The following is a 27861-nucleotide window of genomic DNA, read 5'->3' on the forward strand; positions in this document are numbered from 1 at the left end:
CCAAGTGGCAGTGAACTTCATGATTTCACCTTTTCTCACAGCTGAGTAGTATTCCACTGTGTGTGTGTGTGTGTAAACGTGTATGTGTCTACACACACACACATACACACAACCACACACACTGATTTGTTCACCAACTCATCTAGTTGTTGAGTTCTTAGGCTTGTTTTCAAATTTTGGCTATTATAAATAGTTCTGGAATGAACACAAGCATGCTTGTATCATTTCAGAATGTTTTTGTTTGAGGGATGACTTGCAGGGTCAAAGGGAAGCTTTTTTTCTTAACATTTTGAGAAGTCTCCAGCCTTTTTTCTAGAGGCTGATGCAAAGCAACGGTCCCACTAGCAGTTAAGGAAAGTTCCTTTTTCTGTTGTTGCCACGTTCCTGCCAGCATTTCCTGTTTCCGGCCATTCTTGCTGGTAGGAGGTGATACCTCATTGCTGATTTGATGTGTCTGTTTTGAGTTAATTTTGTGAATCGTATTTTCTTAATATTTTTAGCTTGTAAGTCTTTATATTGATTTTGTTTTTGTCATTTGAAATTTCAAATGAGTTAGGATGCCAGCAACAATTTAGATTTGGTGAAGAGACTGTTTTGCCTCAAATTAGAACCTTTGCTTCTTTGTCAGATGTCAGTTGACTGTTTCTATAGGTCTGTTTCTAGGCTCCCTGCTCTGGTTTATTGATCTGTGTGCCTGTTCTTTGACCTGTTCTTTTACACTGACTCCATCACTGTCGCTTTATGGGAAATCTAGGAGGTAGGTAATGTCAGTCACTCCCACTTTGTTCTTCTTGGGTATTGTGTTGCTGGGTTGTTGATGGTTCAGTGGAGTCAGTGGAGTCAGTGGAGAAAGAAGAATCTGACAGAATTGTGGGACTGGACTGAGGTGTCTCTGCTGTGGGACATAGAGTTTTCCAGGTGAAGTCCTGAGTACAATCCTGGCACTGAAAAAAAAAAGTGATGAAATCCTGGATGATAATCTAGCCATTAAACCAAAGAAGTTTAGAGTCATCCACAGGGCAAATTCTAACTCTGGAAAAACAGTCTTCTGCCAAAACACAGTTAAGAGACTAAAAGGCACTATCCTTATAAATAACTCTAAGGACATGTACCAATGCAGTGGAATCTGTAAGGTTTTTAGTTATGTGGGAGAAGCTATTGTCAAAATGAAAATACAAGGGCCCGGAGAGATAGCACAGCGGCGTTTGCCTTGCAAGCAGCCGATCCAGGACCAAAGGTGGTTGGTTCGAATCCCGGTGTCCCATATGGTCCCCCGTGCCTGCCAGGAGCTATTTCTGAGCAGACAGCCAGGAGTAACCCCTGAGCACTGCCGGGTATGGCCCAAAAACCAAAAAAAAAAAAAAAAAAGAAAAAAGAAAATACAAGCAGATTTTGTATCTGGTGAGGAGCTCAGATCCAAGGTAAGATAGTAAAAAACTAAGTAATAAGAAGGTGGATCAGGGGCCAGAGTAGTAGTGCAGGATTTTCTGTGGCTCCATTGGATGGATGGTCAGGAAGAGAGATTGTTTCATACTCTAAGGTACTGAGGGCTCCAGCAAAGGGATTTTAATGGTACTACTTGCCTCCTTCCTTTCCACTGCCAGGCATTTCCTCAAGAATTCCCTTTTTTTTTTTTCAAGAATTTCTTTATTATAATTATTTTTTAAAATTTCAAGTCGAGTTATTTTATTTATTTAAACACCGTGGTTGCAAAGTTGTTCATGATTGAGTTTCAATCATACAGTGTACAACACATAACATACAATGTACCAGTACACATTTTCCACTACCAGTGTCTCTAGTTACCCTTCAACCCTCCCCCTCTGCCTGGCACTTTGGCAGACATTTTACTTCTCTCTCTTTCTCTTTCTCTTCCTTTATTTTCTTTTAGACTTTGGTTAGCACTATTGTTATTGAAGATGTATCATGCATTTCACTTTATCTCCTTTCAGCACCCAGTTCCTGTCCAGAGTGATCATTTCCAGTTATCATTGTCATAGTGCTCCCTTCTCTGTCCTAATTGCACTCCTGCACTATTTGTGACAAGCTTCCTATTATGGACTTGTCTTCCTGTTCCTCATCTCTATTGTTTTTGGATATTACTACCATATTATTATTTTTTTTGTATATCCTAAAAATGAGTGTGATCATACTATCTCTGTCCCTCTCCCTCTGATTAATTTCACTCAACGTGATACTCTCCATATCCATCCATATATAAGCAAATCTCATGACTTCATTTTCCGAACAGCCTGCAGATATCCATATCCATATTTATGATCCCTTCTTAAACTGTGCTCCAGAGGGGCTGAGCAGATCCTTGTACAAAAAAGAAGTCCAGAATCCTTGAGTGCGAGAGTGAGCCAGCCTCAAGGTAGACTTGCTTTCAAAGGAGACCACTGAGGAAGCACTTTTGTATTTTTGGTTACATGGTCATAAGGTAGATTATGAACAAAAACTCCCAATTTTGATTGAATATCACCTTTTTGGTTTGGTTTTATATAGGACCACATTCAGAAAATACTCAGGCTTTACTATTGGCTCTGTACTCAGGTCACTCTTTGCAGGCTCAGGACCATATGAGCTGCTAGGGATCAAACCCAGGGTCAGCAGTGTGCAAGGCAATCTCCTTATTCATTATACTTTTTAGCTGAATGCTGCCTTTTGTTAGCTTCTGTTTTTTTTTTAGTAACAGCAGGCATATCCTTGAGAAGAGCAGTGATGCCCCTTAGCTGATGGAATGTGGCTTGTCTGGCTGGAGGCCCAGATCTCGATTACATCATTTTATTAAATGATGTTCCCTGGATCGGATGAGAGGAAGGAGAGAAGAGCACACCTGCATAATAGGAATGTCTCTCAGTACCAGAAGCTTCCAGGTGACATTATTTAATTACATCATGCAGGTCAGCTTTCAGCTCTGTCTAATCCTCTCCCAGCATCTAGATATATATATTTTTTCTGAACACATTGAAGTCTAAATAAAACAGAGTGGAAGAAAAGATCAGGCACTAGATTCCTCTGGCCAAAACTACTATACTAATGGGGCTTGGTGTGTCAGCATATCGTTCTTTTTTTTGGGGGGTGGGGGGAACCAAACCCTGCAATGCTCAGGGCTTACTTCACATTCTGTGTTCAAGGATCACTCCTCTTATAATTCATATGGGATGCTGGTGACCAAATCCGGGTTGGCTGTGTACAAAGCAAATGTCCTACCTGGTGTTTTTTGCTCTAGCCCCATTGCTTATTGGAATTTTACCTGTTGTGATGAGATCTTGGTTTCTTCCATGATAATAGAGTTAGAAACCCAGCACATGCTGTAAAACATAACTGTGTGGTGTGAGTTCTGACACTCTGGTGTCACCACCACACTGTCCCTCTTCTTTCTTTCAACCCTTAAAAGTACCTTAAAAGTGGCTGTCCTTGGAGCTAGAAGGATAGTCTAAAGGACTGAGTTCTGACCTTGTATCCCACTGACCTGGGTTTGATCTCCAGTACCCTTATGGCCTCACTAGAAATGATCCGAGAGCTCAGAGCCAGATTGATCCATTCCTCAGCACTGCCAGATGTGACCTGAGCACCAGGTGTTCCCCTCCAACCCCCCAAAAGTGCAACAACAACAAGAGGAAAGCCAAATTGAGTGGCTATCCACTGTCATCTGTTTGTTAAAATGTTTGTTTGTTAAAATCTGTTTGTTAAAATGCTGGTCCAGGGCCCCTCTTCTGGACTCTGTCTTTTGGGTCTGGTGCATCAGGCCATTGTGGAAGATGCAACCTGAGCCCAGCAGTACTGTGTTAGTGGAAGACCCCTCTGTAGGCTAATGTTCAGTGACTTTCTTTCTTCCCTCAAGGCTTCTCTTACAGGCTCTCCTTTTGCCACACGTATCTGTCATTGTCTCTCTCCTCCACTGCACACCTGGCCGTGTACTTGTCATGTCTGGCAGCCGGCATTCTGCTGGTGCCACTTTTCGCAGCAACATGTGGAGTGTTATTTCTCATCCGGAAGCTCCTACTTCCTGCGCCTGTCAGGAACGTAATCAAACCTGTGACATGTTTTGGGTGAGCCTTAGAGGGCTGAGAGGCCTCTGTGAAGTTCCGTCTTTCTTCCAACAGTCCTTAGTCTCTGTTGAGGAATGTGGCTGAGGGTGCGCCTTTCTGTGAAGGCCAGCTCATCTCCTGGCTTATCCCTGCCAATTCCTCAGCTCAGATTATTTAGAGTGAGGGAGGGGAGGGGGAAAAGTGGGGTGGGGAGAGAGAGAGAGAGAGAGAGAGAGAGAGAGAGAGAGAGAGAGAGAGAGAGAGAGAGAGAGAGAGAGAGAGAGAGAGAGAGAGAATCTTTCTTGACAACTCATTGAATATGAATGTCAAAAAAAGCAAAGATGTCTTCATGACAGTGTTTCAAACTTGCCTGATCCTTTACCCTTGTTAAAAAGGCAGTGTCAGAGCTGGGGAGATAGCACAGAGGACTGAGTACAGGCTTTGCATGTGTAAGATTCTGGTTCCATCCTGAATGGTTCTCCAAGCACCAGGAGCAACCCAGGAGGAGTGTCTGAGTGCTGCAGTGTGTTGCTTGAACCACCTCTCACCCCTAAACAAATGCAGCTTCCACAGTGGACCCTAAGGATCTATCCTCATCAGTGGACATCTCTGTCTGATTCTTGTGTGATTCTTGTGATTAGATGGAGCTGGGAAGTTTTACCAGAGCAAATGAAGCATAGTAGGTGCTCAGTAAGTGAACAGGTGTCCTCTCCCCTTTGCATTTTTTAGTCTTGGATTTTGCAAATGAGCTAATGTCCACAGATACAGAATTCAGAGAAATGAGCACTATTCACAGAAGAACATAGATCCTTTACTCTCTTGTATTCACTTAGAAGGTCTTTCCATATTTAGTGCTGTAAATGTTTAAATGCTAAAATGGCAGGTAATGGTGGGCTACATTTGAACCTCCAAGAGAAGGATTAAACAGGGGAGTTTTGTGACCATCATTCTTCTAAACCATAGGCTATATTTTATTTTATTTTATTTTTATTTTTTATTGATTATTATTATTATTATTATTTTGCTTTTTGGGTCACACCCTGCGGTGCTCAGGGGTTACTCCTGGCTCCATGCTCAGAAATTGCTCCTGGCAGGCTCTGGGGAGCCATATGGAATGCTGGGATTTGAGCCACCATCCTTCTGCATGCAAGGCAAACGCCTTACCTCCATGCTATCTCTCTGGCCCCCCATAGGCTATATTTTAGGTGTGTTGAGCTGTTTGGGAATGTAAGTCACTGGTTTTAATCTGGGTTTGACATATGTCAGTTGGATGTAATGGACAAGTCTATGTCAGTTTCATGACACAATCTCACTTGTGATAAGCCTATTGTGTCTGGTGATCCTTTTGCCTTATGTTGAAACTGGGAACATAGATACATAGGTTGGATTTAGAAAAGGAACATCTTCAGTTACCAACCTACACATATGCACTCCACTGTTGAATTACTGCAGCCAGGGTGTGTAATGACATCAGTAACTGATTCCAGGGCTTCACATTACTGAGCCACTGTTGGGTGAATCTCATGCTACTTGAAAATTTACTTAGGCTAGTTATTCTTAGAGAAGCCATCTTTCTTTTGTCTTTTCTCCTCCTTCCCTCCCTCCTTCCCTCCCTTCTTCCTTCCCTCCCTCCTTCCTTCCCTCCCTCCTTCCCTCCCTCCCTCCTTCCCTCCCTCCCTCCTTCCCTCCTTCCCTCCTTCCCTCCTTCCCTCCCTCCCTCCCTCCCTCCCTCCCTCCTTCCCTCCCTCCCTCCCTCCTTCCTTCCTTCCTTCCTTCCTTCCTTCCTTCCTTCCTTCCTTTTTTCCTTCCTTCCTTCCTTCCTTCCTTCCTTCCTTCCTTCCTTCCTTCCTTCCTTTTTTATTTCCTGTTTGTTTTTTGCCTGCTCCTGTTCATGTTTAGGGATTACTCCAGACTCTGCACTCAGGAATCGCTCCTGATGGTACTCAGAGAATCATATAGGATGCTGAGGATCGAACCTGGGACAGTCACTTGTGAGGCAGGCACCTTATCCAATGTGCCATCTCTCTGGCCTCAAAGCTGTGTTTGTGGTGAGGGCAGGGAGAAACTCTAATCTCTTGACTTCTCTTTCTTCTCTAAAGCATGAACATGACTTGCCCTGTGGCCTGTGGCTGATTGAAAACGCATGTGGACTTCAGTTTTCTGTTGTAGAAGTCTTCTGAGTCCACATTTGTACAGAGTTGTTTGGAAAGAGCTGGGAAACAGGCAGGGAGAAGTCAGCCCCCCAGTGGCCCGCTGTTCATGGGGTTTACTTTTGGGCATGGAGATTGGAATGATCTGTGTGCTTAAACCCCTGTGCTGTGCCTATGTCTGCTCCTGTTGTCTGAACAGGGTTGGACACTTGCAGCATCCCTGTGGGTAGGGACACTGGGACATACTCGTGCTATTTCCACAGGGCCCTGCCATCCATTTCTCGTGGGTTTTCTGAGATGATGTATCTTTTCAGACACCAGGTAGCTGCTCTGTATTTAGAGCATCACCATCTCTCAGATCTCTCCTCTCCATCAGCTTTGAGAGTCTGCAATCTTGGCAGTACTGCTCCTCAGACCATCACACCCTGCTTATAGATGGGGTCAGTCCCCACTGTCCACTCTCTGCTGAGTTCTGTCCAGAGACATAACCAGGTTGAAATTTTTCTAGTAATGTCCTTATGGGAATAATTTTTGGAGAGGGGGGAGCTTTCAGTCTTGGACAATACCCAACCTGTGTGTCAGGGCCACCAGAGCTATGCCCAGTACAGGTGATCAATTTTGGGGCCTCGTGTGTGTGTGTGTGTGTGTGTGTGTGTGTGTGTGTGTGTGTGTGTGTGTGAGTAAGGCCACATTGGATCTGTCTCCTGAAGCCTCATGCTCTGTCTGGGAAATGTACAAGATTTATATGGTAGTAGAACTGCAGGCACTTCCCTAGCGACCCCACTGCCATTTCTGCCCTTTTTTTCAGCTCTCAGGAAGATCTTCTCCTTGGTCCGCACCTGCCCTTCCTCCAAGGTCTCGTTGGCTTGTTTCCTTGTATCATCCTTTCCCAGAACGTGTCCAATGGCACTTGTATGTGTGCTGGTACAGCATCTCTTTAGACTTATCCGAGTGACATTTTTCAGCTCTTCCTTCATCTTGGTGCTCTTGCCTCCTGCTCATGGTGCTTCCTGTTGGCTTGGAAACTCAAGGTGGTTGAGCTGAAACCAGGGTCAGGATGGTCATTTTCAGGATGGGAATTGGAAGCTTTGATGGCCAGGAGGGGCTCATGTGTGTGGGTGGTGTGCTCAACTCGGCACTATTTGGGAGTTATCAAGGGAGCAGCAACCAGGGCAGTGCCAAGGGCTGTGAACAGAGCACCCTCTGGACAAAGCAGCAACAGAGGACACAGGCAGCAAATGGAAACTGCCCTGGTTGACTTCCATGGGATCCAATTCTCTGCCTCCCATGTCCTAGGTGCTCCGTACGTACCCTGTGGGTTAGTGCACACTGCCTCCTGGCCTGCTATTCTGATAGTGTCAGAAATGCTGTTGGAAAGTAGCTTTTAGAGTTTCTGGGAGCTGTTGAGTTTCCACTTTGTTGTCTCTCCTTCTCTTGATGATGCCCTGGGTTGGGTTTATACTCTGGATGGGGAGTAAGGACATGGTACATGGTAAGACTCTCAAACACTGCCCAATGTAAGGGATTCTTCTCCCAGAAAATCCAACTACCCCACTTCTGAGACTTTAGACACTTGATGATAGAAAGGTTGTCCTTTAAACAATTGAGCAGGAAAACATTAAGAGTTTGTGTCTTGCACTGAGGTGGATGGAGCTTTTACCTATTGTAGCTAGGTCCTTGGGATAATCAAGGTTCAGTGAAAATATAAGGTATTGTGGGACTGGAGACATAGTACTATATGTAGGTCACTTATCTTGCACACAGCCAACCTGGGTTTGATCTTCAGTATCCCATAAGTCCCCTGAGCCTGCCAGGAGCGATCCCTGAGGGTAGAGTCAGGAATTACCCCTGAGCATCACTGGGTCAAAACAAAAATTCAAGATAACGAATTAGTAATTTTTTTTACTTGATAATCTTGACTCAGTATAACCATGTATAAAATGCCAAAGTGGAAACCCTTTTTCTTTACTCCTTCCCGCCTTTCCCCATAACTGTTTTACAGTAACAAATCAGCAAAGGATTTGAAAGGCAGTAGAGTGACCCAGGTTCTTGGGTGACTGAGGACACCGACCACAGCTGACCTCTCTCTTGGATCCCAGCATCTGCCCTGGCAGAGTGGCTGAATGATGGGGCTCAACCTCAGCTGGGAGGAACTTAAGAATATATCCTGCAGCAAAGTTAAGAGGTCCCTGAGAACAAATAAGGTCATGGAAACTGAAGTTAGATGAGCTGGACTGGGGGGTAGGGGTGGGTGGAGAAAGGGAGGTAGCAGGACAATGACTCTAGGCATGGATAGGAGCATGGGAACCACTGGCGTGCTTGGCCAATCTCTGATGTCCTTGTTGTACCCAGACTGAGCCCTCTTACCTCTGGCACACTTCCTGACACCACTAAATTAGCACCCAGAGCTGCAGGGAGATAAATCAGCATCAAAGAAACAGCCACAGGGAGATAAATTAGCACAAAGTCTAGTACAAGGAGCTACTTAAAATCCCTGTGGCCTGGGGCATGGCCACTGCTTTGTCCAACCCCCTCCTATTTATTCACTGTTTGCAAAAGTAACACTGCTCTAGAGAAGGCTGGCTGGGGGCTGCCAGACATGGGGAAGGCGATGTTCAGGGCTAACCTTGGAAATCTGGAAATCCCCCACTGCTAAAACACTGTCTTGGGGCATGGCCAGGCAGTTCATTGCCCAGGAGTTAACTGTCTTTATTTCTGTGTTCTATATGCTGGCAGATTTACAGGCTATATGCTTTACTTATATTGGGGGAATTGTCGGGCTCCCTCATGAAAAGCTATAAAGCTTATGCTTCAGTCCTTTGCATCCCCTCCCCAGCACTATTTGAGGGTTATAGACTCACTCTTCCACAATCCTGATTGTGCTGCTTGCTGCAGGGCTCTCATACTTGAGTGTGGCACTGGGGATCACACAGTTGGCATGTGGGGAGATGCTGAGACCAGACTACGGCAGGCTCCCTCTTCCAAACCATCCACAGGCCTGCAGCTGTAAACTTTTTACATGAATGGCGCTGATGAGGTGGCCCTGACTCTCGGGACAGGAATGGCTGCCTGCTAAGATCTGAGGCACTTGGTCTCCAGGCTCAGTCAGCCGCCTGTTCCGTGTTCATGTCTCCCTCTGTCCAATTGACTCTTGCTCGATCTTACTGATTCTCTGGAGAGATGCTGCAGTTAGGAACTAGGTTTCCTGGTCCAGTTTAAAAGACAAACCAATGAAACTCCATGAGTCTCACTTGTCTGGCTTCCAGTGAGTGGTGTCTTTGTTGGGGTGCACCTAAGATGGAGGAGCTGGGCTCAGAGAGAAAGTACTGGGGACGGACTTGTGGCTGCAGTTCAGTAGCGTCTGATTTTCACCTTGTGGAGCTGAGCAGCACCAGCTACTCCTCTGGGCCTCGCTCATCCTTTTTCTCCTCCAGTCCCCAGAGTTATTTTCAGCCCCAGGGCCTTGGAAGCAGGTGTGGTTCAGGCCCGAAGGCCATGAATATTTAAGCCCTGTTATATGTGTCCATTCAGGAGCTGAACCAATGGGGGCTTCTGTATTGACTTTGTTTAAGGAATTTACACTTTTCCAGGGAGAGGAGTCAGAATCACACTGGGTCTCACTGTTGGTACTTTAAGCTTATTTTAGAAACATAAACTGAAATACATTTTAAGAGTATTAGGGAGTAGATTCATTATATATATTATATATATTATATATATATATATTATATATATATATATATATATATATATTAAAAAAAAAGGAAAGCCAGGGGCCAGAGAAATAGCATGGAGGTAGGGCATTTGCCTTGCATGCAGAAGGGTGGTAGTTCAAATCCCAGCATTCCATATGGTCCCCCGAGCCTGCCAGGAGTGATTTCTGAGCGTTGAGCCAGGAGGAATCGCTGAGAGCTGCTGGGTGTGAAAAAAAGAAAAAAAGAAAAAAAAAGAAAGAAAACCAGCTGTTAACCCTTTGTTTACAGATAAAACCTTTTGCCTCTAGCTAACCCATTTTATTTCTTGGTTTGGGTCCTGGGAATGCGAACACAGACCGCAAACAGGCATTGCTCTGCCATAATCCCTGGCCCATGGACCTACTGAAATGTTTTGGGGACCAGAATGTGATAGTGTAGAAGGTTAGGGTGCTTGCCTGCATGTAGCTGACAAAGGTTCAAGCTCTGGCAGCCTACATTAACCTCCCCTGATCTCTCCCCCAGGAGTGATCCCTGAGTGGAGCCAGGAATAGCCTTGAGCATGACTGGAAGTGGCTCAAGGCCTCTCCCCAACATCATTATTCTCTGGCTACACGCTTGGAGGTTACTCCCAGTTCCGCTTAGGGATCAACCCTCAGTGCTCTGGGGACTATGTGGTGCTGAGGATCTTTCCTGGATCTCGGATGTGGAAAACATTTAGTCCAGTGTGGTGAGCTGTCTCAGCAGAAAATTAATTTTGGAGGCCGAAGTTGACATTCTGTCATAGAGCACTCATCTTGGCTGTTCTAGGCCCTCAATTCAATCCCCGGCACTTCCAAAAATAATTTGTTTTGATAAATTTTCTTTCTCTTGGGTTTAGAGGACAGGGTTTAAGGCCCATGTCTACTTGCCACCAAACCCACTCACTCCCTAACACCACATGATGCCCCAGGCATTGCAGAGACAGCTCGGAGACTCCCAATGCACTACTTGTGTGACCAGCATGACCCAGGGATTCCCAGTGTTGCAGTCTCAAGCCCCTCAGTCAGCCATGACTGAGAATCTCTGGGATGCTGCAATCTTCCTGAGTAATGCTGGCCTCGAAGAATTTTTTCTCACTTATTCCTCCCTCTCCAACATTATCGCAATTGAAGGGATTCTTTCGAAGATTGCGTGAAGCCAAAACACTTGTATTTTGACATTTTTCTCTGGTGGTCTTTGGACCCCACATTTCTGACAGATGTAAGGAGGGCGCAGGCAGCGGGTGCAGCCTTGGGGCCATGTAGGTCAGGGTACTTATAAGACATTTTTGTGCTTTCTAAGAATTGAAAAGAATATTATAATTGTTACTGCTAATTGTCCAATGAAACTATCAGGATGTTCAACTTTGTCTATCTTATATTTGTACACGTGTGTGTAGTATATATGCTCGCATGCATGTAGTGTGTGTGTGTGTATGTGTGTGTGCTCTTTGAGGTTCTGTTTCTCTTTTCTTCAAGGAACCTAATCTCTTTCCCTCCTCGCTTGGACCCCTGATACATGTGGGCTTCTGATATGTGAGGGACCCCCACACCTCCTAGCATTTCCTCCATGTCCATGTAGGTTTGAATGGAAAGGTGAAGTGATTTCTTGAAACTCACTTTGAAATATCCTCTAAGCCATTTTGAAATTCTCTTCAGGAGATTTTCTAGTTTCACTTACTTTGATATTGAGAGGTTCCAATTAGACATCATTCCCCAAATATTGTTCTGAAAAACTCATGTGCAGGTTCCCATGGCATGGAGGAGGTTTGGGATACTTTCTAGCTGTTTTTCACTGCATGTCTGGAAATTTCTGCCCATCTAGGGGGAAATTGAGTTAGAGGTGTCCCTCTCCCGGCCCCCTTAGATTGCATTTTCTGTTTGTCTAGCTGTATACATAGCTTTTGTATCTTTAGCAACTAAGCTCTGGGACACGAAAATATGCTTTTATTTTCATGTGGAATTTTTCTGTTTTGGTTTGGGTTGGGGTTGGGCTGAGGGTATATGGAAAATTTAGACTTAATGTGAACACTCCTGAATCCTGTCATATAAGCCCTAGCTTTAGGTGTTTCTTACACTTTTTTTTTTTTTTTTTTTTTGGTTTTTGGGCCACACCCGTTGACGCTCAGGGGTTACTCCTGGCTATGTGCTCAGAAATCGCCCCTGGCTTGGGGGGGACCATATGGGACGCCGGGGGGATCGAACCGCGGTCCTTCCTTGGCTAGCGCTTGCAAGGCAGACACCTTACCTCCAGCGCCACCTACCCGGCCCCGTTTCTTACACTTCTTGACAAGGAGAGCTCCTGAAACCATTTTCCTCTTTTTTGCTGGGTCACACCCAGCAGTGCTCAGGGGTTACTCCTGGCTCTATGCTTAGAAATCACCCCTGGCAGGCTCAAGGGACCATCTGGGATGCCAGGATTTGAACCACTGTCCTTTTGTATGCAAGGCAAACACCTTACCTCCATGCTATCTCTCCAGCCCCGATTTTCCTTTTTTTTTCTGGGGATGGGGGATTTGAGCCACACCTGGCAGTGCTCAGGGGTTACTCCTGACTCTGCACATGGGAATTACTCTTGGCGGTGCTCATATTGGATGCTAAGAATCAAACCTGGGTGCAAATCAAACCCGAAAAATCAAAGATGGGTGCAAGGCAAGTGCTCTATCTGCTGTACAGCTCCAAATGGGAACCTTGAGTTGTGTATAAGAGAGTTGGGTTGGGCTAGTGAGGCAGGAAGCTTGAGCTGGAAAGGTAGCAGCTTTGGGAAGAGACCCGGGTGCATCTGAGCACACCAGGGTTCTTGAGCAGACATGGTCCAGGCAAAGCAAAGGGCCAGCCTTTCTATGATGCTCCTCCAGTCTCTTGTGGCTCCTCTAGCCAAGAAGGGAGCCGAGCTGTGGACAGGCTCTGTCATTAATACTCTGAGGTAGAGCATCTTAACATGGGGTCCAACAGTTTTGGAGAAAATACTTCTTAAAATAAATGCATGATTATCAGTTACTCTTTGGTTTGTATATCTTGTCACCTGTATGCCTAAGGCCATGAGAAATAATGTGTGGAAAAGTTTCCAGGAGTCTGCTCCTAGTGAGGAGAGGAGACTAGAATGCCCTGTTTACTGCTTGTGCTTCAAGCAGTCTGCCCTGGCATCACCTCTTGTCAAAATGTGTGACCTTGATTCAGGGCCAAAAAATCAGGTGGATGGAACTAGGCCCCAAGAGGCATATATGACTTTCTTGTTCTTGCAGGGGACTGGGGGTTCTTCTGGGTTTCTGCTGGATTTCTTTTCACTCATCTCTTTCAAGCCTTGGGACAGCCAACAGGGGAAGTGGCCTAGCCTCAAACTTCTCAGTTGCCCTTCCCCTTGGGCTCCTGTTTTGCCATCATTGAACACGCACGTTTCCTCCTCTGTAGAAATGCCATTTGGGGTATCTTGTTGCCTATTTTTTTCTGTTTTATGTGAAGGAAAACATTTAAGACCAGCTGATGCTTAATGAAAGTAAACTTCTCACCTGCTTTTTATCCTTACTAAAAATTCCCCGAGTGTTTGAACTTGAGCCCCAGCTCAGACAAACAAGGCCGTGTGCTTTCTAACACCTCCAGTACCCTCATGATGGTCCCTCTTCCTCCGGGAGCATTTCTGGGTGAAAGGGGATATTCCCTGTGTCTGGGCCTTCTCTATGCTGGGGCCTCTGAGAAAGGGACCTGGAGCTGTGGTTGCTGGTGGATATCTCCCAGGAGAACTCTGTGGGAAAGGGAGGCTCATCTTTTCTCTGGGGACTGTACCCCCATTCCATGCTAGGATAAGCTCATGAAGTAAAGATCGCCTCACCTAAAAAGAGGAGCTTTCATGGAATTGTCTATTATAGTCATCATCACTTTCACCCCTTTTCTTAAAGACTGCAAGAATAAAATTAGAATTTTTTAATTTTATTTATTTTTTTAAATAATATCTTTATTTAAGCACCATGATTACAAACATGTTTGTAATTGGGTTTCAGTGATTAAAAAGGAATATCCCCTTCACCAGTGCAACCTTCCCACAACCAGTGCCCACTATCTCTCTTCTTCCCTACCCCCTATCTGCATTTGAGACAGACATTCTCTCACTCACTACCATCGTCATGATAGTTGTTAGTGTAGTTATTTCTCTAACTGTACTCACCACTCTTTGTGGTAATCTTCTTATTTGGGCTGGTCCTTTCAGCCCTAATCTCTATTGTTTCTGGGTATTATTACAATAATGTCTTTTTCTTAAAACCCATAGATGAGTGAGACTATTCTGCATCTATCTCTCTCCGTCTGGCTTATTTTACTCAGCATAATAGTTTCCATGTCCATTCATGTATAGGAAAATTTCATGACTTTATCTCTCCTGACAGCTGCATAATATTCCATTGTGTATATGTACCACAGTTTCCTTAGCCACTCATCCGTTGTTGGGCATCTGGATTGTGTTCAGATTCTGGCTATTGTAAATAGAGCTGCAGTGAATATAGGTGTGCAGAAGGTATTCTTGTGTTGGTTTTTGTGTTTCTAGGGTATATCCCTAGGAATGGTATAGCTGGATCATATGGGAGCTCAATTTCCAGTGTTTTGAGGAAGCTCCACATTTTTTTTTTCCATAAAGCTGGCTTAAACAGCATTCTCACCAGCAGTAAATAAAAGTTTCTTTCTCCCCACATCCCTGCCAGCACTGATTGTCTTATTCTTTGTGATGCGTGCCAGTCTCTGTGATGTGAGATGGCACCTCATTGTTTTGATTTGCATCTCCCTGACGATTAGTAATGTGGAGCATTTTCTCATGTGCCTTTTGGACATTAGTATTTCTTCTTTGAGAAATTTTTCATTTCTTCTCCCCATTTTTTGATTGAGTTAGATTTTTTTTTCTTGCTAAATTCTGTCAGTACCTAGTATATCTTAGATATTAGCCCCTTATCTGATGGGTATTGGGTAGAATTTAAAATTTTTAAATTTTAAATTAGAATTAAAGGCTGCTGAATGCTTTTCTTCTTCCCAATTGCCCTGATGGCAAATCGTGGTTCCTATCAGATGGATTTTATGCTTTTCTTTTCTTTTTTTTTGTTTGTTTTTGGGTCTCACCCGGCAGTGCTCAGGGGTTACTCCTGGCTGTCTGCTCAGAAATAGCTCCTGGCAGGCACGGGGGACCATATGGGACACCGGGATTTGAACCAGCCACCTTTGGTCCTGGATCGGCTGCTTGCAAGGCAAACGCCGCTGTGCTCTTTCTCCGGGCCCACTTTTCTTTTCTTGAAGGCACTGCACAGGGGACTGAAGAGAAAATAGAGGTGGGAGGTTGCCTTGCATGTGCCCCATCATCTTGTGGTCTCTTGCATCATTGGGTGTCACCCTGGAGGTTTTCAGGCAGTTCCGTATCTCCTGGTCCCATCACTTAATTGTCTGACTTGGTTGGCAGGAATCACTGGGAGTGGCGATATCCCTCACACCCCAGGAAACCCAAAGCAAATCCCAAAAAACTGCACTTGTTTCCCCATATTGAAAGCATCTCATATATTCTCCAGCACAAATGGGTGTGTTGGACAGATGGACAAATAGGCAGATGGACAGATGGACATCCTGCTGCAGAGCGGGCCACCTGAAGTATCTAGATTCTGCTCAGCTCTTCATATAGGCAGTCATATAAATTCATTTTTGTGAGTTACTGGATTAGAAAACATAAAGCTGTACATAAGCCAGAAAGAAAAAGTATACATTAAAGAAAGGAAATTCATATCAGCTTTCATTAATGTCAAAAATCACAAAATATAAGGCATGACTTATCAGCAGAAATGTAAAGCATTCCTTAAATGTCATTGATGGGATTGGCCCGTTCTGTTTCCAGACTTGAATATCAATGTTGCTTTGGCCTCTCACTTATCCTTTGTAGATAACATATTTTAAATCCTTTATTTCTGACAGTTGGGGTACATTGAAAATGTTTGGTAGCCCAAATGACAGTTATTAGCTTTTATTATGATAAACACTGACATACTGACTTCGGGATGTACATTAGAAGGTAATTCCTGGGACAGTGATAGTATAGTGGCTAGGGTATTTGCCTTCTACACAGCCCACCCAGGTTTAATCCCTTGTATACCATATGGTTCTTTGAGCACCCCCAGGAGTAATTCCTGAGTGCAGAGCCAGGAGTAAACCCTGAGCACTGCTGGGTGTGGCCCAAAAACCAAAAGAAAAGCAAACAAAAACCAAAAGAAGGTAATTCATGAAAGTGCAATATCATGTTTTACATTTCTACTCACTCAGCAATCCCAGAGGATATTCACTTAATAGGGTTTGAAAAACCTTCACATCCTCTTACCAATTGCTCTCTCTCTCTCTCTCTCTCTCTCTCTCTCTCTCTCTCTCTCTCTCTCTCTCTCTCTCTCTCTCTCTCTCTCTCTCTCTCTCTCTCTCAGGGGACTATATAGGATGATGGGATTGAACTCAGGTTGGCTTCATGGCTTACCTGCTGTTCTGGTCCATCTTGACTATTGCTCTTTGACTCCGTTGCATAGATCTCATACTGGTGGCCCAGGAAGTGTTCTCTGCCTGCATGCTGCATTTAGACTCTCTAAAGGGCATGTATCAAAGACCCACAGTTTTGTGTGTGTGTGTGTGTGTGTGTGTGTGTGTGTGTGTGTGCACGCGCACATATATATATATATATATATATATATATATAATATATAGACTGTGTCACATTCTAACTAAATGTGGAAAAATCAAGTTGGAGTACATTTTTACTAAAAGCAAACAAACCAGATACAAAACAGTGTCCAAATTATGGAACTGTCTGAACAGAGAAGGGAAAGGAAGGACTGCCTGTGTTTGTTCTTTTTTTTTTTTTAATGTTTTTAATGAATCACCATGAATTACAGTTAAGGTTATTCATGACTGGATTTCAGATGTAAAGTATCCCAACACCAATGCTTCCACCAGTGTCTTCAGTTTCCCTTTTACCCCCTGCCCTGCCTCGATGACAGACACTATTTTCTCTTCGTTCTTTTAGGTGCTGTGGTTTACCCTACTGTTGGTTACTGATAGTGTATCCTGAGTGTCACCTTATCTCCTTGTAGCACCTAGGCCTGGTCCAGAGTGACCACTATGTTTGTTCTATCCTTAGAGAAAATGCATCTTTGGAAAAAACAGGAGGAACCATGAACTGAGGTTCTTGAGGGGGTGGTTCTTGAGGCAGATGGCAGTGAGGGTGGAAACAGTTCCAGGGTCATTTCTGCTTTCCTTTCAGTGTGTTTGTGGGACTTGGTTAGCTACACAAATTTTTGTACCATACTGAGGTAAAATGACTTTCAGTGAGCCATAGATCTTCATATTACATATGCATTTTATATGTCTTAGATTTTTGAACCATTGAATATATTGCTTAATAAAAATGAAAGGAAATAAACCAAAAAAAAATTTTTTTTGTGGTTTTTGGGTCACACCAGGCAGTGCTCAGGGGTTATTCCTGGCTCCAGGCTCATATTGCTCCTGGTACGGAGCACGGGGGACTATATTGGACACCGGGATTCGAACCGGTGACCTCCTGCATGAAAGGCAAACGCCTTACCTCCATGCTATCTCTTCGGCCCCCCAAATTTTTTTTTTAAATTAAGAGGACTTGTTATAAAGAGCCTGGTATAAAGAGCTGGAGCAGATATCTGCTAGGTCGCAAGTGTGGTCCTGGCACCCTTTGTCCCCACCTCACCCCCACTGAAGGTAGCCTGGTAACCCCAGCACTACCATATCTGAACAACTATTCTATATGAACAATCTGAACAAACTGAAAAAATCATTCGGTCTAGTATTGAGCATCTATCCCATACAGCCAGGAGAGACCCTTGGGTTGCCTGAACCCTGCTTGGGGGATCACTCCCCAAAACAGGCCGACAAAAAACAAAGCTAACCTGTCCTGGGTTTCTTATGTGAACTTAGATCTTTGTGGTTCTAATAATTCTTAGAGATATTGAGGGGAAAGTTTAGAAAGCTCAGGGCCCTTGTCATCAATCAAACATAATGTCACTGTTGAAGTCCAACAGGATGGAAAAGATTTTGGAAACGAGGCTCCAAGGCAACAGATCTGTTTCAGGGGGTACCAATCTGGCTGGAAGAAAGGATATTTCAGGCTTTCTTGGTGCTAACCTGCCACCCTCCACCCTTGTTGGAGCATATGAATTTGGGGCTAAGAAAATCATCATTTGGCCAGAAGTGGAACCCAGGCTCTCCTCGTCTAGATGGACAGATGGATGGGCCTGAGTCATTCTTATCTGCTCACACAGTTGCTGGGAGCTCATTCCATGTTCAGGTCTCTGGCTGGATCCTGCTGTGGTGGGGGAAAGGTCATTGGTATCTGCACCCGGAGAACTTGGCTCCTGAGGGAAGGGCCTTCTTTTCTGCCCCAGGGAAGAACTTCAGGGTTGCACCTCTGAGATTTGCTCCCAGGAAAGCAAAGATGAGAAGTTTCCAGTTCACTGTGTGTGTTTGCAGGCTTCTCCCTGCCTTTGTCCCTTGATCTGCTAACCCAGATAACTGCTTTGTACCACCGGATTTTATCACCCAGAGGAGCCAATCAGGCTCGGAGCCCCAGGGCCACTGCTGGGATCAGTTTGCACCTGTTCTCAGGTGTCCACTCTCCCAAACGAGCTGCGTCATTCTTCCTGGTCAGCTGTATTATGTGAACAGGTCTTGAGAGGAAACGGGGTCACCCCCTGCTTGGGGCATCAGACCGTGTGAGCACAGCATGGCACATAGCTGGACTTTGTCGTTAGCACTCTGGATGGAGTCAGTGCTGTGGCACCGGGCCAGTACACTAGGGTCTTAACTGAAGACAGATGATGTACCTCGAGGTAGTCATGGATCCAAGCTACACGTGAACCACATAGTTAATGAGATCTCTGGGATTTGAGAGCATGAGAATAGAAAGATAGCCTGACCCACGGGGCCTGCCTGCCTGTGTGGGTATGCCTCATGATTGCTCAGGGACCTTCTGACACTGTGTGCTTGGGCTCTGCACAGAAGGGCTTGGAATCCCAGGAAATGGCTGCTATGGGCAGCTGAGGCATAGGTTCTTTATTCCTCTTTCCAGGGCCTGGTGGCTTTGCTCCTGTCCCTTTCTTTAGTTGGCTGGAGAGGAACCATATCCGGAAAGCTGCTAAGAGTTGTGGAACCCATTAGCCATTAGGCTGCTTCTCCATCATGCTCTTTACTTCCTCACCATGTGGCTGGTTATCTGGGTCAGACTCAGATGTGGGACTGGGTAGGTGAAGTGTGAAAGTACCATCCAGGTTTCCACACTGAGGAAACAAGTGGATTATCCCCATGAATGCTGGCCACAGATATTTAGCTCTACAGAGCAGGAAATTTCCCTTTTTGTTTTTAGGCTACACTCAGCATTGCTCAGGGATTACTCCTGGCTCTACTCCAATCTTTCCTAGCTGTGTTCAGGGATGCTGGGGATTGAATCTGGGTCGGCTGCACGCAAGAAAAATGTCCTACCTACTGGACTATTGCTCTGACCCCAGAGCAAGAAAATTTCTTTCTTGTAGACACATGGAAATAGGGGACAAGAACATGGAGGAAGGTCCACATGAGGTCAGTCTTTGGAGGCACAAACTGGTCTAAAACGAGGCCTTAGACGTGGCCAGAAGGGACAACAGTGACGGTTTCTGTTGTAAGGATGCTGCATTTCTGTGTCGGAGGGCCATATGGGTCCCTGGAATAGAGCTCCCCAGGGAGACCACAAATAAAAATGATGTGAAGTGTAGTAGGAGGCTTGTGTAAAATTGGGAGGATGGGGTGAGGGACTCAGGAGGGAAAGGAGGGATCCCCAAGGCCAGAAGGGGGCCATGTTGGAGACAGTTGGAAAACACTGAACTAGATAGACTCAGAGTAGATCAACTGTCCAGTTTTTGGCCTCTTCTCTCTTCTGTGCTAGGGCTATATAAGGGGCTGCTATGTGTGCTGTGGTGTGCAGGTGTATGTGTGTGTGTGTGTGTGTGTGTGTGTGTATACATGTACGTAGGGTTGTGTTCCCTGCACTTGCTCTCATGCTCCCACCATTTCAGTGATTCCTCATCTATCAGAAGAGAGTTTTTGTGTCCATAATATGGGCTCATTTATGTTTTTCCCTGTCACTTTGGAGACAAGGAGGGGGCCTTTTTGGGATGATGATATTTCCAGCACTGGTGCTGTGATCTCTGTGATCAGGCATATACCTTGCATGAGGAAGGCCTACAAAACACAACTCCTGGGCGCATCTCTTTTCTGCTCATTTCCTTTCAAGCCACAAGTTTACTCTTGGGCCACAGGTGGTTGTCATTCATGGATGACAGACCTTGACATATCTGTCTTGGAATTTTCCTATTTTGCAGGCAAACACATAATCAGTCGTTAGTTTATTTTTTCCTGAAGCCACACCAGTTTGTCCTTTCTGTTTGTTCAGCAAAACAGTGCGTCGAGGATGGAATTAGATTAATCGAGTAAATATTATGAGTCCCACCCGGCTCTGGTCTGTTGCCTTTTCATTTCCTGACCCCAGGTTTTGTGTTCTGTCTCTTCCTCTTTCCATGTAGGGTCTGCAGACCAAGGCGAACTGTTGGAGCAAGGGAGCAAAGGTAGAGTGATGTAATGCCCCGGCTGCCCCAAAGCATCTTTTGTTGTGGCTTGGAGAGTGCAGTCATCTCTTTATGAATCCAGTGTGAGGGGTTGCTTTGTGGACGGAGTTTTCTGCAAGAGCGCATCAACGAAGGGCAAAGAGAAAGAGACATTCACTTGGAGGCTTTGCTGAAATGGGTTTAACTCTCCTTTCGCCAGTCCGCACCAGGCTGACCTCATCCATGGCTAGTACAATGGAGCGGCTGAGCCTGTGAGCGCACCCGCATTACATCATCGTGGCCAATTAAAGGAGGAGGTGGGAAAAACAGAGCGATTGTTGCCATGGCCCAGGAGATGATTGGGACACAAATTGTTACTGAGAGGTTGGTGGCTCTGCTGGAAAGTGGGGCGGAAAAAGTGCTGCTCATTGATAGCCGGCCGTTTGTGGAATACAATACATCGCACATTCTGGAAGCCATTAATATCAACTGCTCCAAGCTGATGAAGCGGAGGTTGCAGCAGGACAAAGTGCTGATCACGGAGCTCATCCAGCACTCGGCCAAGCAGAAGGCAAGTGCGCACACGGGATTTCCCTGTGGAACCACAGGGGTGGGGAGTGATTTGAGGAAATTGGGGTTGCTGTTTTCAGGCTGAGAGTTTTTGATACCTGAGAAACGATGCTGTTAAGCATATTGTCACCTTTAAGAACATTTCTTCTTTTTCTTTTTTTGGTTTTTGGTGTTTGGGTCACACCCGGCGCCGCTCAGGGCTTACCCTTGGCTCTACACTCAGAAATTGCTCCTGACAGGCTCAGGGGACCACATGGGATGCCGGGATGCGAACCACCATCCTTCTACATGCAAGGCAAACGCCTTGCCTCCATGCTATCTCTCCAGCCCCCAAGAACATTTCTAAAATGGTTACCTGTTCAGTTGGGCCAAGTGTTGTGTTTTCCCATTGATGGTTTGCTAAAATGATTCACTCCGAAACTGATAAATATAGGAACATGAGTTGCTATAATTAGCATGTTAATGCCTTGTTGTATGCCTACACTTTTACCGAAAAGAAACAATTGCTTCTGGGGGAATGGAAGATATCTGTGGATAACTGATCATAAAGGCAATTTCTTTTTCTCAGGGAGAACGTCAATTTATTAATTTGATTAAATACCGATTTTTTTTTAATTAGGAAGAGACCGCTATAAATGTTTTTTGCATTTTGCATTACGTTGTTGTTATTGTGTATGTGTATCTTGTTCATGGGGGGATCCTCACCCTCTTAGTGTTAAGGATTGAAAGATAGCACAGCCCGTAAAGCATTGGCCTTGCATGCAGCTGACGCAGGTTCGATCCCCAGTACCACATATGGTCCAGTCAGGAGTGATCTCCATGTACAGAGCCTGGAGTAAACACTGAGTAGAACCAGCTGTGACCCAAAAAAAAAAAAAAGAGCAGAACAGAAAAGAAAACCAGGTTGGGCTCTTGTCTATAGAGTAAACCTCAGCATTGGCCCTTTAAAGGTTGGTTTCTACACCTCAATGCCTGAGTGATGTACTCACTTCTCTCGCCTTTGCCAGTCGCTAAAGGAAGCAGGAAGTGTTGTTTGCTCTGATTCCCGGGATTGTCTTGGCCCTGCCCTCCTCACGGCCTCCTCCTCGCCCACAGGTGGATGTGGACTGCACTCAGAGGGTCGTGGTTTATGACCAGAGCTCGCAGGATGTGGCCTCGCTGGCCCCCGACTGCTTCCTCACCGTCCTCCTGGGGAAACTGGAGAAGAGCTTCAGCTCGGTGCACCTGCTTGCGGGTAAGGGCCTGGGGGCGGGAAGTACTGGCCACGTCAGCCTCGAAGCCCCATGAGTCAGCGCTTGCTTTCTCCCTGTGGGCAGAGTCCAGGAGGGCACCCCAACCTGGAGTTTATGGTCTCAAGTGGTTTATTTATAGCTTCTGGTTGACGTCACTTTCCTGCTTAACTTGCATCTTGTCATTCTTCCACGTGGACTGGTGCATTTCTGATTCTGTTCAAATGCCTCCCTACTTCATCTTTGTTACCTCTGCCTGCAAACCAGGGTGTCTTGCTTGCCCATTTATATCATGGCAAAGCCAGCTGTGCCGCAGGGGAATTTTCCCACTCACCTTTGCGCTGAGAACCTCAAATTCCATCCATCTCTGCCCCCGCTTCCTGCTTGTCCCGCTTGACACAAAGCCTATTGATATCACAGTGTCAAACACCTGTAAAACGTTTCCCATTGAAGTGGCTGCCCAGAATTCTCTCTCCATTCTTGGACAACATAAGCAAGCAGAGAGGGAGACCGTGGAAATGCTGCTTGCCCTATGAGGGGGACTCTGTTAAAGCGAGCTTGTGCTATTGTTCTGTCTTTACACAATGCAACACAATTTTAGCTTGCAAACACCAAGCCACCAGAGGATTTTCGAAAGCCTAAGTGAAGGCAAAGGCTGACTCAAGTCTGAAGAGAATGGGTGGGAGATCCAGCTCATGGAATTTCGAATCAGCGTGTGCATCCTCACAGCCCTTGTCCCTATCCCACAGCTGTCTCTGAACCTCTTGTGCTCCTCGACTCTGGGCTCAGGGAGCCCGGTGTCACAAAGCATAGTGAACTTTACCACTGAGTTGTGGTCCTTTAAAGCCTGTCTGCCTTTAAACAGGGTGATTATGCAAAGCTGGTGTATGGTGAATTTGGTATTGCTGAAAACTGGGGGCTAGAAGTACACGTAGGGCATTGTAGGTGATTGGTGCTGGCCCCTCTGGCACAGGGACAGTGAGATTCCCATGTCTCCAAATCTCTCATCCACTTTCACTTGGGTTCTAAGATCCAGGGCAGTTTCTGGCATTGCCACCCTGTCTTGTAGGCAGGCCATATGTTCTCCTGCCCTGGCCTGCCAGCCTGTCAGCACGATTTCCAGAATCCACAGGTTCTGTTTTTGGTGCCAGGCACCACCTTTTGCTGGGACTGTCATTATAAGATATGACAATCTGACACAGTCCCACATCTCTGATGGATGTGGTTGGGGCCACACTGAGGCTCTTTACCTCCCTCACAATCTTCCTGTGGGGCCAGTGTCTCCCAAGACATACTTCATGGTGGAGTGACAACCTGCTGAGTTCATGTGGGAGACGCTTTTCCTAAGGGGAACTTGGGTTCAACGCTGGCCTCAAGGCAAGGTTCTCCTTGGTGCTTTCATGTTGGGCCTCGCCACCCCATCACACAGGAGCATTGCTGAGATCCCAGTTGGTTGGTTGGAGGGAATAAAGGTCTCCCTTCTGAAGAGTTGGACAGCCCCGGGGACAGTGATGACCCTGAGTCACAGTGTCCTGAGGGATAGGATGTGTCCCACACCTATATTCTCTTGAGGTGGCACCAGGATGTCTCTATGACCCCATCCATGCTCTGGAAGCTTCTATTTCTTTCAATGGATGGTTTGCTTTGGACTCTAAATTGCCTTTCAGTGTCTGAATAGTCAGATTACCTGAAAACGAAGAACTTTTTGGTTACGAGTCTTCCCAGCCATTCGAAAGCCTCTGCTCTCTGGGAAGTAAGTTTGTCTGGCTAAATGCAAGGAAGCAGACCATGGCCATGGTCAGCGGCTTCCTAATCACACAAACCAGTTTGTTTCTGGGCTCCCCTGCACCTGGGATAGTTCTTAACAAGATTTCTGACTGTGCAAACTGGACTTTCTCACAGCTTAGGTGATGCCACACATTCTGGCAGCTTCACAGCCCCTACCACCAGCAGAACCATTGGCAGTAGCAGTGGTGACTGACATTCTCACCTAGGGCACTTGGTCCCAGTGGCTCAAGAAATGGCTGGAAGAGCAGTTCTGTACCATCTGGTTCTGCATTTCCATGAAGTGTACTCCAACTGTGAAGGATTCTCCCCATCTGGAGCTCAATGATACTCATGGTGCAACAGTTCTTAAAGGCCTCCAACTCTGTTTTGAGCTCCATGACCAGCCCCTCATGGTATATTGAACACTCGTGGGGGAGTGCAAGCTGATGAGTTCCACGCTGCCTACCTCTCCCACTTCTTCTCAAAGCCTGTACCTTAGGCAAAATTGCACAGGTCTGGGCTAATGGCTGGAGGCATAGCATGGCATGGACATGAGGCTGCAGCACAGCCGTGACTCTGCATCCAGCTCCTAGAATAACTGACACTCTCCCTGATTCACAGGCCCAGCAGCAGCAGGCTCCCACTTTCCTCTCTGAAAGCCCTGGATGTTGCTTGAAGTCTAATGTGGCCTTTTGCTTGTCTCTTGTCCAGTTACTTTGCACCAGCAGCAGTGACTCTTGGGCCTTCACTCACTCCTTTGCCGGAGCATCCTGCCCCCTCTTCTCTCCTAGGCTCTGGAGAACCTCAGGTGCCTGTCAAGCCACTTTTTACTACTAAGCAAAGTTGTTCCCCTGCTTATCACTGCATTGGCCACATGCTGCTTTTGTTATTTGCCCAGTCATTTGGCGAAGGATTGACCCACAAGACCAGAGCAGAGAGGGCCACTGTGCTGGCCCCTGCAGGCCCCTCACCTCATTCTACAACCTGCTCACAGGATAGGCTCCATCCCTGACCTTCAGACATGCAGCCCATTGGTCTCTGGTTGTGGGTCTCGGCGGGAACAGGTAACCAACTTTCCTTCCTCTGAAGCTGCCGTCTGCCTGGACTTACTAAGTGGGACCCACCAAAGCAAGCTGCTGCTCTGAGAGACCCCACAAGGCCTTTCTCTGTGAAAGGCCTGAGACAAGAATTTTTGGTGACTCAAGGACAGCTGCAAGTTCCCCATGTTTGACTCCAAAGAATCACTCTCTGGAGACCAGGCTCATCCTCCTTCTGTTCGTGACTTGTTGATCATGTCATTTGCTTGTGAACCATCTGAGGCTCAGGAAGACACAGTGGGCAGCCATTTCCCCTGATCTTGGCTGTTGGTTTCCTCAGAAAAGCACCCCTAAGCCATCAAGCACACACAAGGCTCAGCCATTACAGAGTCCTGGACATGAGGGCCATCAATTGTCCCCTTCAAGGAAGGTTCTCCCCACACTGTAGAAGCTTGAGGCATCTCTGGCATGGAGATGACTAAAGCTGTACAGTACGTTTCTACCTTTTTTCTTTCAGCATTGGGAAAGCATGTTTTTGGGGCCTTTCTCTCCCCCTGAAACTCTGAAGCATTGTGGTCTAGGAATAGGAAGCAGATTTTGGGGGCCCCACTCATGTTAACAGTTTTCAGCTTTGAATGAAATCAACAAATCCTTTTGAATACAAACTAAGTAAGACTTTTTTTTTTTTTTTTGGTTTTTGGGCCACACCCGGTGATGCTCAGGGGTTACTCCTGGCTATGTGCTCAGAAATTGCTCCTGGCTTGGGGGACCATATGGGACACCAGGGGATCGAACCGCGGTCCGTCCTAGGTTAGCATGTGCAAGGCAAACGCCCTAGTGCTTGCCCCACTGCTGCAGCCTCAAGTAAGACTTAATGTATATCATCAGCTATTCATTGTGACAGGGAAGGAGTCAACTAACATTATTGACTTCTGATTATGTGCCAAGCACTGTACTAAAGACAGAGGTGATCGCAAAGGCGTGTGAGACATATCCTCTGATGCTTTAAGGACAGGTTGGATGTAGGCTACTTGCCTGCACTGGACTTTCTTCTCAGACTGATGCTGACAGTTGTGGAGCAGAGGGATCAGAGTTCTGAATCTGTACTTTAAGGCCCTGGGACTGCACAACGGCCATAAGTTTGTTCCCTGGTCCCTTCTCAGCCGCAGTTTGATCCCAGCTACACTTTTTTGGGGACCCCTGCCTGGCATCATAGCAAATTGTGTGGTCTGATACAGGCAGCAAGAAGGGAAATAAAGCAAAAATCAATGCTCTAAAAGTGTGGGTTCTTTCATTTCCATGCTGCTCAGTGAGTTCCATGGGAGAGGTTGGCTACCTAGGATATAGCCAGAGGCCACCTGTAAGAATAATGGGTCCATGGGGCTGGAGAGGTAGCATGGAGGTAAGGTGTTTGCCTTTCATGCAGAAGGTTGGTGGTTCGAATCCCAGCATCAAGTGTGCCAGGAGCGATTTCTGAGCATAGAGCCAGGAGTAATCCCTGAGTGCTGCCAGGTGTGTTCCAAAAAACCAAAACCAAAAAAAAGAAGAAGAAGAAGAACAGAGACTCCTTCCCTGTCACAATGAATAGCTGATGATATACATTAAGTCTTACTTGAGGCTGCAGCAGTGGGGCAAGCACTAGGGTGTTTGCCTTGCACATGTTAACCTAGGATGGACTGCGGTTCGATCCCGTGTCCCATATGGTCCCCCAAGCCAGGAGCAATTTCTGAGCACATAGCCAGGAGTAACCCCTGAGCATCACCGGGTGTGGCCCAAAAAGCAAAATGGGTGCAAGAATGACTGCTCAAACCATGTGGCTTGGTTTGCCCAGAGCAACCTATTCACCTGGGAATACAAGTTACACATTTGTGTTCACTTCCTGTGGGAAGATGGCTGCACTGTCCTTGTTTGTCTCTCCATTACAGCTAACCACGTGCCACTGCCCTCATGCCCAGTCCACTGGCCTTGGTAGAACTGTAACCATACTTGATCCAGTGGCAGAGAATAAAGTTGTACCAGTGACTTCAGACAGAAGCATGACATGATTATTCTTAAGAGGGTACTTTACTGTGAAGTGCACATTTTAGCACTTCCATGTTGAGAGGTGGTGGTTTTCCCAAGAGACACTGGGACCCTCCCACAATTCTTGGCTAACAAGCATTGTTTTAATGCTTTAGCCAAAGGGTGTAGTGGAGCTTGGGGGCAACCAGGACTGCATGTGGCAGTGCTTGGGGGACCTTGTGATGCCAGATCAAACCAGGGAAGGCCTTGTGCATGGACTGTGAGCTCTCCAGCTCTTGCGTGTTTAATATCATGTTGTCTGTTCTGTGGAGTAATAAAACCCACGTTTGGAGAGAGCTGCTCTCTCATTGTGTAGGTGGACACCTAAAATCCCACATCAATATTCTGAAGAAAGCGGAAGATGGATTAAATTTATGTCCTACGTGGAATCTCTGTTTTATAACAGATAAAACTGTATAAGAGCTATATCCTAAAACTATGACATTCTATGCATGGTGAAAATGATTTAACAAGTCAAATTTGCACGTGACTTAAGTAGCATGTCTTTCATAAAGTACAGCTGGGTATAAGTCCAGTTTCTATAGCTCAGTGTGGAGGCTGTTCACATGGTGGGGACAGTTGCCATTGACTGATTCTTTGTCTTTGGCCACGGTAAAGCTATCCCTGTTGCTACTTGTTAAGACTCAAGGGTCAGAGGTGAAGTGCCTCACCTCCACCCTGCATAAACCCTGCA

At 46.0% G+C, this 27861-nt stretch overlaps 1 protein-coding gene across 3 annotated transcripts in view; it reads left to right on the top strand.

The window, feature by feature from the left end:
- DUSP16 (dual specificity phosphatase 16) overlaps positions 1–27861 on the top strand; it is a 62262-nt gene that overhangs the window by 22252 nt on the left and 12149 nt on the right. For 2 of the 3 annotated variants that reach the window (XM_049783312.1, XM_049783311.1), the window contains exons 3-4: positions 20483–21074; positions 22169–22307. In XM_049783312.1, coding sequence (XP_049639269.1) covers positions 20847–21074; positions 22169–22307 — 367 coding nt within the window. In that variant the 5' untranslated portion in view covers positions 20483–20846. Of the gene's footprint in view, positions 1–20394; positions 21075–22168; positions 22308–27861 lie in introns of those variants that run through there. The other variant, XM_049783313.1, reaches the window with a different exon arrangement.

The sequence above is a fragment of the Suncus etruscus genome, chromosome 11, assembly GCF_024139225.1.
Source record: "Suncus etruscus isolate mSunEtr1 chromosome 11, mSunEtr1.pri.cur, whole genome shotgun sequence".
Classification (NCBI taxonomy): Eukaryota; Metazoa; Chordata; class Mammalia; order Eulipotyphla; family Soricidae; genus Suncus; species Suncus etruscus.